General features: G+C 40.2%; 1 protein-coding gene across 9 annotated transcripts in view; it reads right to left on the bottom strand.

The window, feature by feature from the left end:
• SRPK2 (SRSF protein kinase 2) overlaps positions 1-14929 on the bottom strand; it is a 259384-nt gene that overhangs the window by 82452 nt on the left and 162003 nt on the right. For 5 of the 9 annotated variants that reach the window (XM_089685382.1, XM_089685347.1, XM_089685368.1 and 2 more), the window contains 2 exons: positions 5990-6155; positions 2314-2351 (listed from right to left, as the gene is read on the bottom strand). In XM_089685382.1, coding sequence (XP_089541508.1) covers positions 2314-2351; positions 5990-6155 — 204 coding nt within the window. The remainder of the gene's footprint in view (positions 1-2313; positions 2352-5989; positions 6156-14929) is intronic. The other 4 variants (XM_089685390.1, XM_089685405.1, XM_089685355.1 and 1 more) reach the window with 1 other exon arrangement.

The following is a 14929-nucleotide window of genomic DNA, read 5'->3' as shown; positions in this document are numbered from 1 at the left end:
AACAAGAACATTTTCAGATATATATCATACTTGTTTTTTTTATATCAAATGCTCTTTTTATGTTCTAATATAGTAACCTCTGCTGTAGCCTCATGTGTTCTGAGGACACATAAGAGAAACGCGTTGACTCATGAGGACTCGCCACCACGATGATTGCTGTACATACCATAGTATCAAAGTTTTGACATATGTATACTATTTTTGTGGTAGTGTGAGTCAGCAGTAGGATGCATTGGTTTTGTGATTGAGCAATTTTATCACAGCCATTATTTAATGTTAATTAAAATTGGATGTTTACTTGTGAGCCACTAGGAGTTTTCTTTCTATATATAAACTCTATTGTTAATTAATATCATGCATAAGCAATAGTAAAAAATATGTGAAAAATATATAAATAATAAAATATTACCAATTAATTACGAATTAATTAATTAATTACGTGCTAAAATTACTCTTAATTAAATATTAGATCGCCAGGTACTGATCGCACCCTCTCTAGGTGTATAAGTGTTAATCAAAAATGCCAGTGGTGTACCGCGCTCTAATATATTCTACCTTATGTGATATAGTGAATTCATAAGTGTACCACCAATAATCAAAATAATTACATCAATTAGTTATACTTAAATATATGATCTGTGTAAATTGAATTAATTTATCAATGTGAAAAAACGAAAAATGAAGAATATAAGTAAAAATAAAATAAAAAATAAAAAATAAAATAAAACTTAAAAAATAAAAAATATCAAAAATATTTGCAGTGGGAATGACAGTTCCTTCTGTATAAATGAGATGGTTTTAATATTCAGTCTGGATAGTGTGATGAGTCTGTGTCCACTGTGTGAACCTCTCTCTCCTCTCTCCTCTCCTCTCTCCTCAGCACAGCCTTCTCAGTGAGACTTTCTCCACTGGCTGCTTGGCTTAGTCCTCCATATATGGAACATACAGAGAAGGGAAAAGAAACATAGTGTCTTATCTGGGATTTCAATTGTTTATTATGCTTAGATTTCCCACTCACATTTTCAAAGACAAAGTAGCGCTTTACATGAAATGTATCCAGATCGTACTGTGATCAGCCTAGCAGATGTGTCTGCCTTCAATGAGTATACTCGCCGTTCCTCTGTGGATGCGTGATGACGTCACCGCCCCTCCCCTGAGGGAAGGGGGCGGTGACGTCATCACGCATCCACAGAGGAACGACGAGTATACTCATTGAAGGCAGACACATCTGCTAGGCTGATCACAGTACGATCTGGATACATTTCATGTAAAGCGCTACTTTGTCTTTGAAAATGTGAGTGGGAAATCTAAGCATAATAAACAATTGAAATCCCAGATAAGACACTATGTTTCTTTTCCCTTCTCTGTATGTTCCATATATGGAGGACTAAGCCAAGCAGCCAGTGGAGAAAGTCTCACTGAGAAGGCTGTGCTGAGGAGAGAGGAGAGGAGAGAGGAGAGAGAGGTTCACACAGTGGACACAGACTCATCACACTATCCAGACTGAATATTAAAACCATCTCATTTATACAGAAGGAACTGTCATTCCCACTGCAAATATTTTTGATATTTTTTATTTTTAAATTTTTATTTTTTATTTTTTTATTTTTATTTTTACTTATATTCTTCATTTTTCGTTTTTTCACATTGATAAATTAATTCAATTTTACACAAATCATATATTTAAGTATAACTAATTGATGTAATTATTTTGATTATTGGTGGTACACTTATGAATTCACTATATCACTTAAGGTAGAATATATTAGAGCGCGGTACACCACTGGCATTTTTGATTAACCATTATTTAATGTTGTTCTGATGCTTTGAATAAAATTTGTACTTTTGCACAGTAAAATGTGTGGGTTCCCCTTCAATGCCAGTAAAGTCCTATATTTTGTGCGTTTTTTTTTTAAGATACATATGGCATTCATGGATGTGTCATTTGAGTTGTCTATATTAGTTTCTATTCTTGTTTACTACAGCACTGCCACATACACATATCCAGAGGTGCACGGCCATTCATGTTATTGACAAATTGTACACTGAACTCTGGGCTCCCTGAGCGGCGGGAATTACAGCTGCAATTAGGCTGAAGGGGCGCAGTTGGAATGTGTGCAAGAGCCAAAAGGGTTTAATCATCTTTAGATATGCCTCGGACTATAGAAAAAATCTTAACTTATACATAAGTAAGACTGCTGCTAACTAAAAATAATTTTCAAACTAAAAATGGCAATGTTATGCAAACGGGCAATAATGTTTTCACATACCAAGACTTCAGACTTGAAATACAATTATAGAAATGGTATTTACCAGAACACTTACAGGCTTCTGTTGAGGAGCAGTGCTCACTAAAATCAAAACAAAAAAAAACAAAAAAAAAAGAACAAAAGAAAAAGACAACATAAATTAAGACCATAAAACACATTTTTATACACAATTTTACAGTTTTTTTTTTTTTTCAATCTAAGGAACACGGGGCAGGATTTTGATAAAAAACTAATTTAAAAATTGTACAGTTCAACTCCTCAAAAGCAGCTTTTATAAATTGTTGCGCTAGCAAGATATAATAGTATACATATTACATAATACATAAGTTAACCTTAATGGGTTTCTCCAGTAAGATGCTTTGAATTCTGTTATACAGCCAAACAAACAACTATATAAATATCAGTACTGCCCTTGAGAGATCACCCTTCACCTCACTTCTAGATGGGTCCCCATTGCAGAGTTTGACTTGTTGACCTTTGGCACACTACCAGGGGTCTGTGAACCAGCAATGGCAGCAGCAATAATTTTGCACGACAACCAACTAAACTGCACGAAAAACTGTCCATGCAGTTTTTTTTAGTAATTAGCAAAATTTAAAAAAAAAAATAAATCACCTGTGCAGCTTAGCTTTAAGAATGGATCAATCTCAAAACAGTAAAGTAGGATTTATGTGCTCTCCACAAATGTTCTTTGAGCCCATTGAGAGACTCACACATCCCCAAGTTACCCTGCTGCCTGCAGGAGGATTGGACATTGGCAAACAAAAAACTAAGCCAGCCCAGTGCATAACTTCTCACTCCAAGAAAAGGATTTTATGGCAAGTACAAAAATGCTACCTTTTTCTCATCTATTGAGGGGCACAGAAGTCTTAAACCTCCAGGAAACACAAAAGCAGCCCAACCGAGAGGTTGGCAACAACAGGCAATCAGTAATTGGCATAACAAGAACTAGGAACTGCCAAGAATACCTTATGCCCAAAGCTGGTTCTAGATGAGGCAGAAACATTCACCTGGTAAAACTTAGAGAAAGTGTGAACAGAAGACCAAGTGGTCTGATGCAGAAAAGTCCAAGAGGCACTCACAACTCTAGTGGAGTGAGTCTTAACAAGAGGGGGGAGGGGAAATCCTTGAGACCATGGGCCTGAACCTCAGCCAAGAGGGCAGAGGATGAAGACATACATAAGGCCGAAGAAAATTCTGAGGACAGGGAAGACTGACAGCAGAACTTCAGACTGTAGATGTTGGCACTCAGTAGGCATGCAGCAAACCATGCTCACCCATTCATAGAAAAAGTTGGGGACAGCAAGAACAGCAGGACTGCCCACTTCTCTCCCACTTTCCCTGTATCTAAAATCTGATATGCTGCGGCCGCAGCATGGCTATGCAATGCAATCAAGCACAGGACAAGCCAAAGGCAAGGCCTCAAGCACTCACGGAAATTAGACAGTTGACATTTGAAGCTAGACAGTTGACATTTGAAGCTAGACAGTTGACATTTGAAGCTAGACAGCTGACAGTTGAGGATCAGTGACCAAGGGGTCAGATGGCTGGGGATGACCAAAGTCACTGTAGGTGAGCAGCAGGAACAGATCAACGTTTGTCGTTCTACCTGGTTTAGCAGACACAGCCATAGAGACATGCTTTCCTGATGCCATATGGTAGAAAAGAGCACAGTGTGCAACGCAGCCAACTTAACCAGAAAAGGCTCTGGAAAGCACCTCACAAAGAACCCAGTGCCCAAAGGTCACGTTCAGGCTAGCCCTCACAGCAGCAAATCAGAGAGGAAAGCTCTGGCAGCTTTGTAGAGAGAAGTCTTGATTGAAGAAAACCACAAATAAAATAATTGCTAGACACAGGTTAGTCTTTGAAATAGCAGAAATAAAGAAAAAAATGAAATGTCCTTGCTCTGAGAATACTAGCAGAAGCAAATAGGGCATGCTGTTAGCAGGAGGGATAGATCGGTGCTGGCTTACTGTTGTTTTTGTTTTTTCTAGCATTCAATCCTGTAGGCAGCAATATACAGTATAACCTGAAATAGTAAAATCTGTGCCCCTCAATGGACATGAAAGAAAAAACATTTTTTTTTCAGAGGCATCCCCTGCCTCATAACAATACTAAATGATTTATTAATTATTATCATACATGAAAGAATAACTTCTAAATTGAGTCTGAATTATGCTTTTTTTTAAATATAACCCAATAAAATATAACAAGTTGCAGTGAACAAAACAAAATAAATCAAAAAGCATTCAAATAACCTTTTGATACTAATAGCATTAAAACATCAATAAAGTGCAGAATTCAAAGTGTGTTCAAACAAAAATAAAATTTAAAAGGAGAAAGTAGTTGGGAGTCTGCCTTAACATACACCAAACTTTACACGGTCAACCACCTTCTGAAAGGAACTTGTGGCCATTTACAGCAATACTAAGGAGCAACAAGAGGCAAAAAAGGTGCCAAAAGTGACCCTTCCCAAGAGTTAAAGTGGAAATCCAGTCTAACATTAGCTATATAATTACAAAGTTCCTTCCCTCTCCTTGAACCTACCCTGACAACACTGTGTATACTTGCCTATTTTAAAACCAATCACGTAACCTCTTGTGTTAGCGTGTGTTGGCTGCAGTGGAGAGGAAAAAGGCATCCGAAAATGGCTGGGAATTCCAGAAGCCATTCGATTTACCTGCCAATGTCCGTGCACCCTCCGTTCCCTTGTAGTTGCTACTCACTGACACAAGGAAGTCAGAGCTGCATGATCACATGACCAGAGTAGACTAAAATAGTAAGTACATAGATCTTTTATACACAAGCTAGGCAGGATAGGTAGCAGGAGGGGAGGAAACATGTTAAGCATAATTAGTGTTAGGCTGGAATTTCACTTTAAAGTGATTGAAAACCTAATTTTTTAAAAATAATAAACAGGTCATCCTTACCTGCTCTGTGCAATGGTTTTGCATGGAGCAGCCTCGATACTTCTCTTCTAGGGTCCTCTGCCGACGTTCTTGGCTCTTCCGCCCTGCCAAGTGCTCCCATGGCAAGCCAACTGCTGTAGGGACAATCATACATGCTTGATCCCAAGCCGTAGTGTGTGTCCTCCTTGACACACAGTGTGGCTCAATCCCCACCCCCTGCTCTTTCCTCACAGGCTGTGATTGACAACAGCAGGAGCTAATGGTTCCCACTGCGGTCTCTATGGCCAGTGAAGAGAATTAGAGAGAAGATAGCCGCTGCTCTCAAGCACAGCGCTTTATTTAGATTGGGCTCAGGTAAGTATTTAGTGGGGCTGGAGGGAGAGCTGAATACAGAAGGTTTTTACACCTTAATGCAGAGAATGCATGAAGGTAAAAAAAAACAAACAAAAAAACAACCTTCTGCCTTTAGTAACACTTTAACTATATATGTGCAGCTTCAGTCTATTAGGTAAGTTGCAGAACAAACAGTAATAAGCTCCAACACTCCAGAGAACTGGCAGATGTCTCTCTGAGAACAATGGGTGGGAGAACCCCAGCCCTCCTACAAATATAATGGTAATTTCAAATATTGACAGTTTTCAGTATCATACAAATATCATATGCTGTAAAAGTTGAGAGAGATTGGAGTATGGAAAGAAAAATAACCTGATAACTTGAAAAATACATCTCTTTGGACCATCAAGTTTTAAATTATTGCTATATCTCTGAAGTTTTGGAGTATAATACAGCATGCCAATCTATAACGTATACCTGCAGAACCAGAGGGAGGTGGTGCACCAGCCTTCTGCCATTCTGTGGCTTCCGCTGCCATTCTTCGGACATAGGCATCATCAACACACATCAGGATGTTTTCTGGTTTTATGTCAGTGTGGATAATTTTACATTTGCTATGCAGATAGTCCAAGCCCTGAAGGACCTAAACAATGAAGGAAATTAACCGCAAGTCAATATGGAAACATTCTATATTTAACTTAAAATTATGTGAGTTACTTCCACACATCTGTATTTAGAAACTCAGCAGACTATGTGACGATACCTATTTTTAAGATCATGCCATGTGTAATATTCTTTAGTGATGGTAAAAACTATGTACATTATTTGTTGCTAAAGGAAAAAAAGATCAATGAGGAGAGCAAGATTACACAAATTATACCATATGCAGGGGTGGTCAGGAGTTTCCAAATAGTACTTTTGCTATTGCAAGGTAATGTTGGTAAAGCTTGCAATAAATAAGCCAATTGTTCAGAGGAGACAATCAAATTTCAAATGTCACATCTGCAAGATATCTGCTACAGTTATTTCTGATATCAGGAAGCAAAGCCCTGCTACTTTACCAAGATGGGCACTTCCACACATTAGAGACAGTCTTGGACCTGGGGAAGAGGTCAGCTGCGGGAATCCTAAATTATACAGTACAAGGCTTAGTAGTGGCTAGACCTCTATCCACCACTTGCACTTGATTGGGCACAGCTTGTACAGAAACGGTCCGCTTTAAAAGCAAACAGGAACGACTGATCATCCCAAGGACAGATTCACACAGTGTTTGGGATTGGAACTTACATCTCATACAGTTATCAAGTGTTGACATACATTTGTGATGCGTGTAGGAAAAATGTATCAAACCATTAGCAGCAGAGTCATAGAAAATCAGCTTCATGAGCTTATCAAAGACTTCCAAATGCTATACAAGCACTGAAAAGGGTTTAGGAAGTGTACCCAGGTGTTAGAAAGTGGTTGCTTGCAGTGACAAACGCAAATGCATATACATGTTCTGTTCTACCAATCAAGATATTCATAACTTTGTTTAAGCATTTTTCTGAACCACACACTATTGTTGCATTGCAATGCAAGCATTAGTCTAAAACATGAATGTGTACTAACACCACATTAGCAAGATTATGCAAAACATTTAAAATGCTTTCCCATTTTTGACTACAGAGGTACTGTACCTCAAACTTATGGTTCTGTGTTATTTAAAATGGCCTTAAAATACTCAAACTCTGGTCCCAAAGTTTAGCTTGTATTAACATAGGCCTCATGCACACTGGACACTCTTACAGCTGCTCCTAGGGGCGTCTGGCATTTTTTTTCCTGCCTCTAAACTCTCCTGCATGTTAGGCTATGTGTCCATGCACAGAAACATTTAGAGGCGTTTAGTGGCAGGAGAAAAAAGACCCCACACAATTTCAGTGTGTCCAGGAGCAGTGGCGTTTTGGCAGAAAAAACGCTTGAAGCACATTAATTCCTCTAAACGTGAATTAACACTAGGCACATTTCGCACTTGAGCATTAATTCATTTCAATGGCCAGTATAAATTATTTATTCTGGCCAATGAAATGAATTAACACCCAAATGTTTGACGTGGGTAAACATGGCTAGACGCATTACACACTTTTACAAGCGTCAGGTGTTTTTTTTTTCTTTTGCCAAAACACTGCTGCCAGGAAGGGGCTTCTAATAGTAAAAAAAAAGAAAAAGAAAAAAAAAGTGCAGTCTCTGAGGCATTAGTGACCTCGCCTAACAACCCATTATGTCAGAATCCTAAACTAACTCACTTTTTGGATACCCATGGCAGATTTGAATGGGCCAGGTTATATAATAAAGGGGAGTTCTGATCCTTTCTTGCACTAAAACAGACTTATGTCCTACCAGATACATAATATTTTAAAAACATCTAAGACATGCTGCCTTAGCCCAGTTTGGGTCCCCCAAAGTCACTCCTAACTTGTTTTTAGAATCAAAGCTATTTTCACCTACTCACCTACACAAAATTAGTCTCCAGTTACTATGCTATACTCGTACAAAAAGACTCCAAAAAAACCTCAAAAGTTAGGAGTCAATGGGGGAGGGGTCATGGCCATTTTATTTAAAGATAGACTTTTTCAATTTCAATTTTTTCAGAGTCTACTTTACACCATTCAGACCTATTAAAATGGATAAATATGACAACTGCTTATCATAAATGTCAGAGATCTGAGGGTGAATTACTACATACAATTTGGGGTGGTAGCAAAATTAGACCATTTTGATTAGCATCCAGTTTGTCTGATGGCTTCTCCATCACTAATATTTGCACTCCAGGAAGAGGATTGTTGAGACAGCAGTGAGACTGAAATGAGCTCTGCTAAAAATCAATTCACATGGAGGAACTGGCAATAATTTTAAAGGAGTCTAAATCACACAAAGCACCAGGGCAGTAAGGGTTCACTTTATTATATTACAAGACCTTTTTCCACCTGTTATCTCACCCTCCTGAACAAGCGTTTAACACAGTTCGAGCTGGCTACCACTTTCCACTAGAAAGGGACACAGTATTCAAATTATCGCCCAATCTCCTTACTTAAAGTGGTTGTAAAGGCTCAAGGTTTTTCACCTTCATGCATTCTATGCATGAAGGTAAAAAACCTTCAGTGTGCAGCAGTGCCCCTAGCCCCCTCAATACTTACCTGTGCCCCATCACGATCCATCGATGTGCACAACTGCCTCAGCTGTCCCGGATCTCTGCCTCCTCGTTGGCTGAGACAGCAAGCAGGAGCCGTTGGCTCCACCTGCTGTCAATCACAGCCAGCCAGTGGGGACACTCACATGTCTCCAAAATAAACAGGCATGAATGAAGATAATAAGGCAAAGCAGTCCCTTGGGCTCTTCAATCACCTGTAAGGTGTCACCACAGTCCATACCTAATGCATTTCGCCCCTCCCACTTGGCGTGCCTCTCAGGACAAGCTGTTGCTTTGCCTTCTTATCTGCGTTCATGCTTGTTTTATTTTGAAGACTTGTGAGTGTGTGTATTACCAGTGTATGTCAATTTTACTGATTAAACAAAATCACACTATTCGGATGCCTTTTCCATTCCTTGCATGCATATATCCCACTTCATGATGGAATGATTTAGGACCATAAACTTCATTAAATCAGGAGGACTACAAGACCCAACAGGAACTCCACATGCCCCACCAAAGCGTGCATGAGTCTTACTTCATCATAAGGAGTCCAATATATCTGGTGAGTCGGTGGGCATACTAGAGCACGAATCGCATATTGTTTTGCAACAGAAGCACCTGCACTGATTACTACCACTAAGGACATTATTTTTCACTTTGTAGTTCTATTCTTAATTTTTTGCTGAGTTGTATTTAAGTATATGTATCATATTTAGGCAGAACTTTTATTGTATTTGGTTTCTATGTAGTAGGTCTTACCTGCAAGGAAGCAGCAGCCTAATAGGTTTATTAATCTTTGCATCACTGAGTGTAGATTATGAACACTAGTGTCTGCACTTTACATCAGCACTTAGTTTAGCATTTTTGTTGAGTTGCAGTTTTTGGTGATTTATATTTGTCACTGAGTTATATTTTTACTGAGTTGCACCATATTTTTGCTGAGTTGCACCATGCTTTTATACTTCTAGGCAGCGCTTTATGTGCGTTGTCTGTATGTAGCATTTTTTCACCTGAAAAGAAGCAGCAGCACATCAAGGCTAAGTTCACACTAGCTTTGTTAGCAGGCGTTAGGGAAGCAGTTTTAACGCTCCTCAAACTCCTATGAAAAATCTACACCTAGCAGCACACAGTGTTGTGCACACTGAAGCATTAGCTTCACGTTGCGGCAAAACTGAAGCCTCATGTCCAGTCAGGAGGAGGTGCAGGAGTCTATGGTGACACTCCTCAAATGCCTGACAGGCGTTTGCGAGGCGTTTGCGGAGCGTTAATACCAATAAACTTCATTATAAGCATTTGTGGTGCGGTTTTAACGCTTGGAAAACGCCTATTAAATGCCTCAAAAATGTGCATAGGGCATTTGGGGAGTGTTAAAAACGCTTTCCAAACGCTTCTCTAACGTTATAGGGGTGTTTGGTAAGAGTTAGAAAGTAGTCAAGTGTGAACGAGCCCTAACAGATTTATCACAATTGCATTCAGTATTGGGTGTATGCAGATGATTTGGTTGTCCTAGGCGTGGGTTAATTATATTGCATAGTCAAAATCTTGTTCAACAACACGGCGTATACAGGAAATCTGCACATGAGAAGTAGATAAAATATACACAGATATTCAGTATAATAGTTAAATGAGATGAAGACTTGTAGAAACATGCATCTCAATTAGTCATATCTGCTTGACCAATTACCTAAAACAGTAAAACAGACCAGAGTAAATAGTACCATATCTAAGACCCTGCTCCTCATGCAGGAAGGGCAAATACAATCACCCAAGAAACTCATTATATCCCTGAAACCATAAGGGCATCGCTATTGTTGTCACCTCTATATTATCTATCAGAACTCTGAGCTCATTATTTAGAAGAAGAAAGAAAAGGGGGGGGGGTAATAAATCGACTCAAAATGGTGGCAGCGCCTTAGAAGGTGCCAACTAATGGAGGATCAGATATCAAATTTACCAATGAGTCATTCATGTCTTGAAAGTCTAACCAAGGACCCCAGAATTTGCTAAACTTAGTCGGGCACCCCCTAGCCACATAGGTCAGCTTATATAATGGGAGATTTTGAATGATTAAGCAACGCCACTGATCAATATGGAAGGGTTCACGTCGTATCCAATATAATAAAATTGTTTTTCAGGCATAATAAAACAGTAAACGGAAAAAACTATTTAGTTTTGGTAGGAAGCTCAACATATTCAAACACACGCAGAAGAGAGGAGGAAGAAGGGAGCTCAAAGGATTCTGAAATGAATGCAGTGACTGCTGACCAGAACACTCTGACTTTATTACAGGACCATACCATATGGAAAAAGTCCCCGTTCTATTTCACACTTATGGCAGATGGGGGAGGTCCACTTACACATTAAAAATATAGTCTTTTAGGGGTACGTTTGATGTAGATACCTTAACTATATTAATTTGTCCCTGGCGGAGATTACTGTATCAGGGTATGAAATACATATTCCAGTCATCGGGGGTAAAATCAGGTATATCTACCGCCCACTTGTCTCAGGCTTTCTCTAGTTGGGCCGATGGTTTGTCCATCAGCAAGGTGTAGTAAGAAGAGATAAGCTTAGAATAGTTAGGAGAAAGAAGTGCGTGTTCTAGCTTGAAATGACAAAACTGCACTTCACTTAGCCCAAGCTGTGCCTCTGCGGCATGGCGGAGCTGTAGGTAACAAAAGTGCCATGCTGGAGGTACCTAAAACTCTTGTACTTGTAAAAATATTTTGAACACACCATGGTCATGCGACTGGTGAAGATTCTCTAAACCACAACCTGTCCAACGTAAGCCATCAGATAAAGTATACAATTGAGGTAAACGGGGATTAAACCTCAAAGTTTGGTTGGGGGAACAGATGTGAGTGGCTTTGTTAAGGATATTCAGACAACTATAGATTTTCAATTAGGTCTTCAGAGTTACAGTCCTCTATGAGGTATTGATTATGCATAATAAATGAGGTTACCCAAAGCTTCATAGGAGATAAAATCAGCTTAAGCAACAGAATTTCTCATCTGCGGAAAAAGCCACCAGATATAATTGGGCAGCAAAGTAATAAAGGTGTAGGTTGGGGAGTGCCAGACCACCCCTGGAGATCGGGAATTGTAGTCTCCAAGGAGAGCCAGGGAGCCCCAGAAATGAGGAAAGGTGAGATTCTTTTGCTTGAAAATGAAGCTTCTGGATATAGATAGGGAGAATTAGCTAAAAGATAAAGACATTCTGGTAGGAAAACCATTTTAAAAAAGGTTTACGCGCCCCAATAGAGCGAGAGGCATCTTTAGCCACTGAATTAATTTGGTGCGAAAAGAGGAGATACGCGGTAAGACATTATTGTTAAAATATTTTGCCAGTGGAAGCTGAATATCAATTCCCATATAGCTAAAGTTGTTTTTAACCTGTAGAGGGAAGGCTGGAGGCAATGGAAGAGAGGAATCCTTATGTAAGGGGAAAATGCAGGACTTTGTTCAGTTAATCCTGAACCCAGAGTACTGTCCAAACTCTGAATAAGCTCTAAAGCAGCCAGGATACTATGCAGTGGGTCAAAAATGTATAAGCGCAAATCATCAGAATATATCAAAACTCTTTCCTCCAGCAGGTCATTCTGGAGTCCATTCAAAATAACCATTAGGGTCAGATACCACTTCTTCAATCTGCACCAAAAGGGCTTTGGTAATTAGGATAGAACCCCCGAAAATAGATGGAGTAGGTGGCGTAAAAAGAATGGGCAATAGTGGGACGCTTCAGAGCGTAAGATGAGTCTCTTCTAATATAATACGTGCTTTGGCTCTTTTCATTTGGCCGAACACTAGAGACCTGTTAATTTTGGAATTGAGGCTTCGGACATTCAAGGACAGGAATTAAGCGCCATAGCTTTGTATGAGGCAATAACTGTAGGATCACAGAGCTATGTGTCTGGGGATGAGAACCTACCATACAAAGGTGACAATCAATAGGTAAATAAGCAAACAGGTGAATCTTACTCTGGTTAGAACAAACTACAAAAACAGAAAAACCCAGACCCCCACCCAGCCCAACCAATAAACACTCAGTGGGCTTTGACCCATAACCAAAAGGATCCCGCAAGGGAGATGTTGTAACAATCCCTAGAAGAAAAACAAAAATTTTGGATAAATCACAGTGTAAACAAAGAACTTGATGCACCAAGGAGCAGCATTGAAAAACTGTCCACCAGCAGCTCCTGTAAAACGGAGCAGTATGGCACAGCAGACAGCAAAAAAAAAAAAAAAAATTTGTTAGGTACCAGCATTACCATCCATAGCTTGGAGAAGGGAACAGGAGGAAGATAAGTAGTGGCTGATAAGAAAAGCGGTGTTCAAGGAAATCTGCACGAGAGGTTAAGAAGTGAACTTTACTGTCCACACAGAGTTTTGCAGGATACAACATACTGTATGATAGGTTTTTGTCCTGAAGTCTAATGTTTGACAGCAGTAAACACCGCTCTTTGCTTTTGAGTGACCACTGAAAAATCCAGGAAAATAGAAATGCGGATACCATTGCAGGTTATCTCACCCAAAGAGTGAGCAGAATGAAGTATGGCCTCTTTATTCAGGTAATGCAGAAGTTTCAGCAGGATAGGACGAGGAGGTGCTCCTGAGAGCAAAGGACGTAATGGGACTCAATTGCGAACAAAGAGGAAAGTGCATTCCACGGCCTGAAAGACTTGAGACAGTTTTCCATAAATTGCTATGGTTCCTTACCCTCCGCTCCCTCGGGAAAGCCAATGAATTGCAAGTTATTTCGTCTGAGACGATCCTCTAAGTTGCTCAATTTTGCAGAATGATCAGCAAGGTGATGTTGAGCAGAACGGACCTCAGCGTCTAAAGGATCAATAGCATTTTCCACATCACTAATCCTCTGTTCTGCAGTGGTCATGCAATGCAGGCCTTCTGAATGTCCATCTGTGTAGTTAAGGCAGCTTGACAGGTTTGAAATCGCATCCATGACATGTTTCAGGGTCAGATCAGCCTCAGCTAGGGGATCAGCAGCAGTGCGTGTCATGAGATGCAGGCTGGATAGAAGAGCAAGCAACAGCATGGTTCCCCACATCTTGTTCCCCCCCAAACCCCCCACCACCACTAGGTCTGGAACAGTAGGCTCAGGAGACATGTGAGAAGCTAGCATATGGGGAGACAAGCGACCATGAAAATGCTCCTTGATAGTGATGGGGGGTTTCTGTTTGGTAGAGGAGCCACCAGAGAGGTGTTTCTTACCGGATCCAGAGGAAGGAACACTCACCACTAGCTTCTTCGACTTCTCCCTCTGAGGAGTGAGCATTGCCAGACTGCAGCCATCTTGAAAGCTCCGGGGGGATCCAACTGGAAGCTAATCCCCAGGCAGTTTGGGCGCATGCTGCCCAATTCTGACCATACCACCTGCCGTGGGAGTTCCTTAGTAGTCTGTGGATGTCCCTGTTCTGCTGTGTCGACAGGATCGGTGAAGAAAGGTGGCGGTGGTGAGAGAGTGTGCCGCTCACATGGACGTATCCGACATGACCCAGGGAGTGCAACTTCACACCATTCAGACAGATTCATCTATCATTACTCTCTGGACAAGCTTCCGATTCATGTACATACAACTTCAACAGACTTTATTTTATAAATTGAACACTTAAGAGGTACAGAATCAAATGTCTTCGCAAAATACAGATAAATTATGGCCACTGGACCTTCACCATCCAATTTCTTACCTATTTCCTCAGAACGATAACAGATTGGTCTGATAATAACAGTGTTTCATAAATCCATATTGTTGTCACTCATGATACTATATCACAGACAAATTTCTATATAGAGTTTCTTACCTTACATACTACTGATGTGAGGCTGACTGGGTATGTAGTTTCTGGGTGTACATCTCAGTCCTTTTTAGTAAACTGGTACATTTGCTCTACACCAATCAGCTTACATAATTCCAGTCAGTAATGTGTCTTTAAAAATTAGAAATAGCGGCTTGACTTTAACTGAGTTAAGTTCTCTTTGGATGGGTGTAAAGCTGGGTACACACTAAAAGTTTTTTTTGTTCAATCCATCAGGCTGAATGAAAAAAAAAACCTGAGAGATTGCCATACTAACAGTGATGTTAATGCAACGATCTCCCCCGCTGTGCCATTGTGTTCTGACAGGGAGACTGTCCGCCCCCCCCCCCCCCCTTTCCTGTGCCAGGACACACATCAGATTCTGGTTTCCCAGCATGCTCATTTAACAGAAGCTAGTCGTAAAACCGGCTCATG

The sequence above is a fragment of the Staurois parvus genome, unplaced genomic scaffold (genome assembly GCF_062004578.1).
Source record: "Staurois parvus isolate SC_StPar_1 unplaced genomic scaffold, SC_StPar_1.0 ptg000019l, whole genome shotgun sequence".
NCBI classification, from domain to species: Eukaryota; Metazoa; Chordata; class Amphibia; order Anura; family Ranidae; genus Staurois; species Staurois parvus.
Note: the sequence above shows the minus strand (reverse complement) of the source record. Positions and strands in the feature narration are given on the sequence as shown.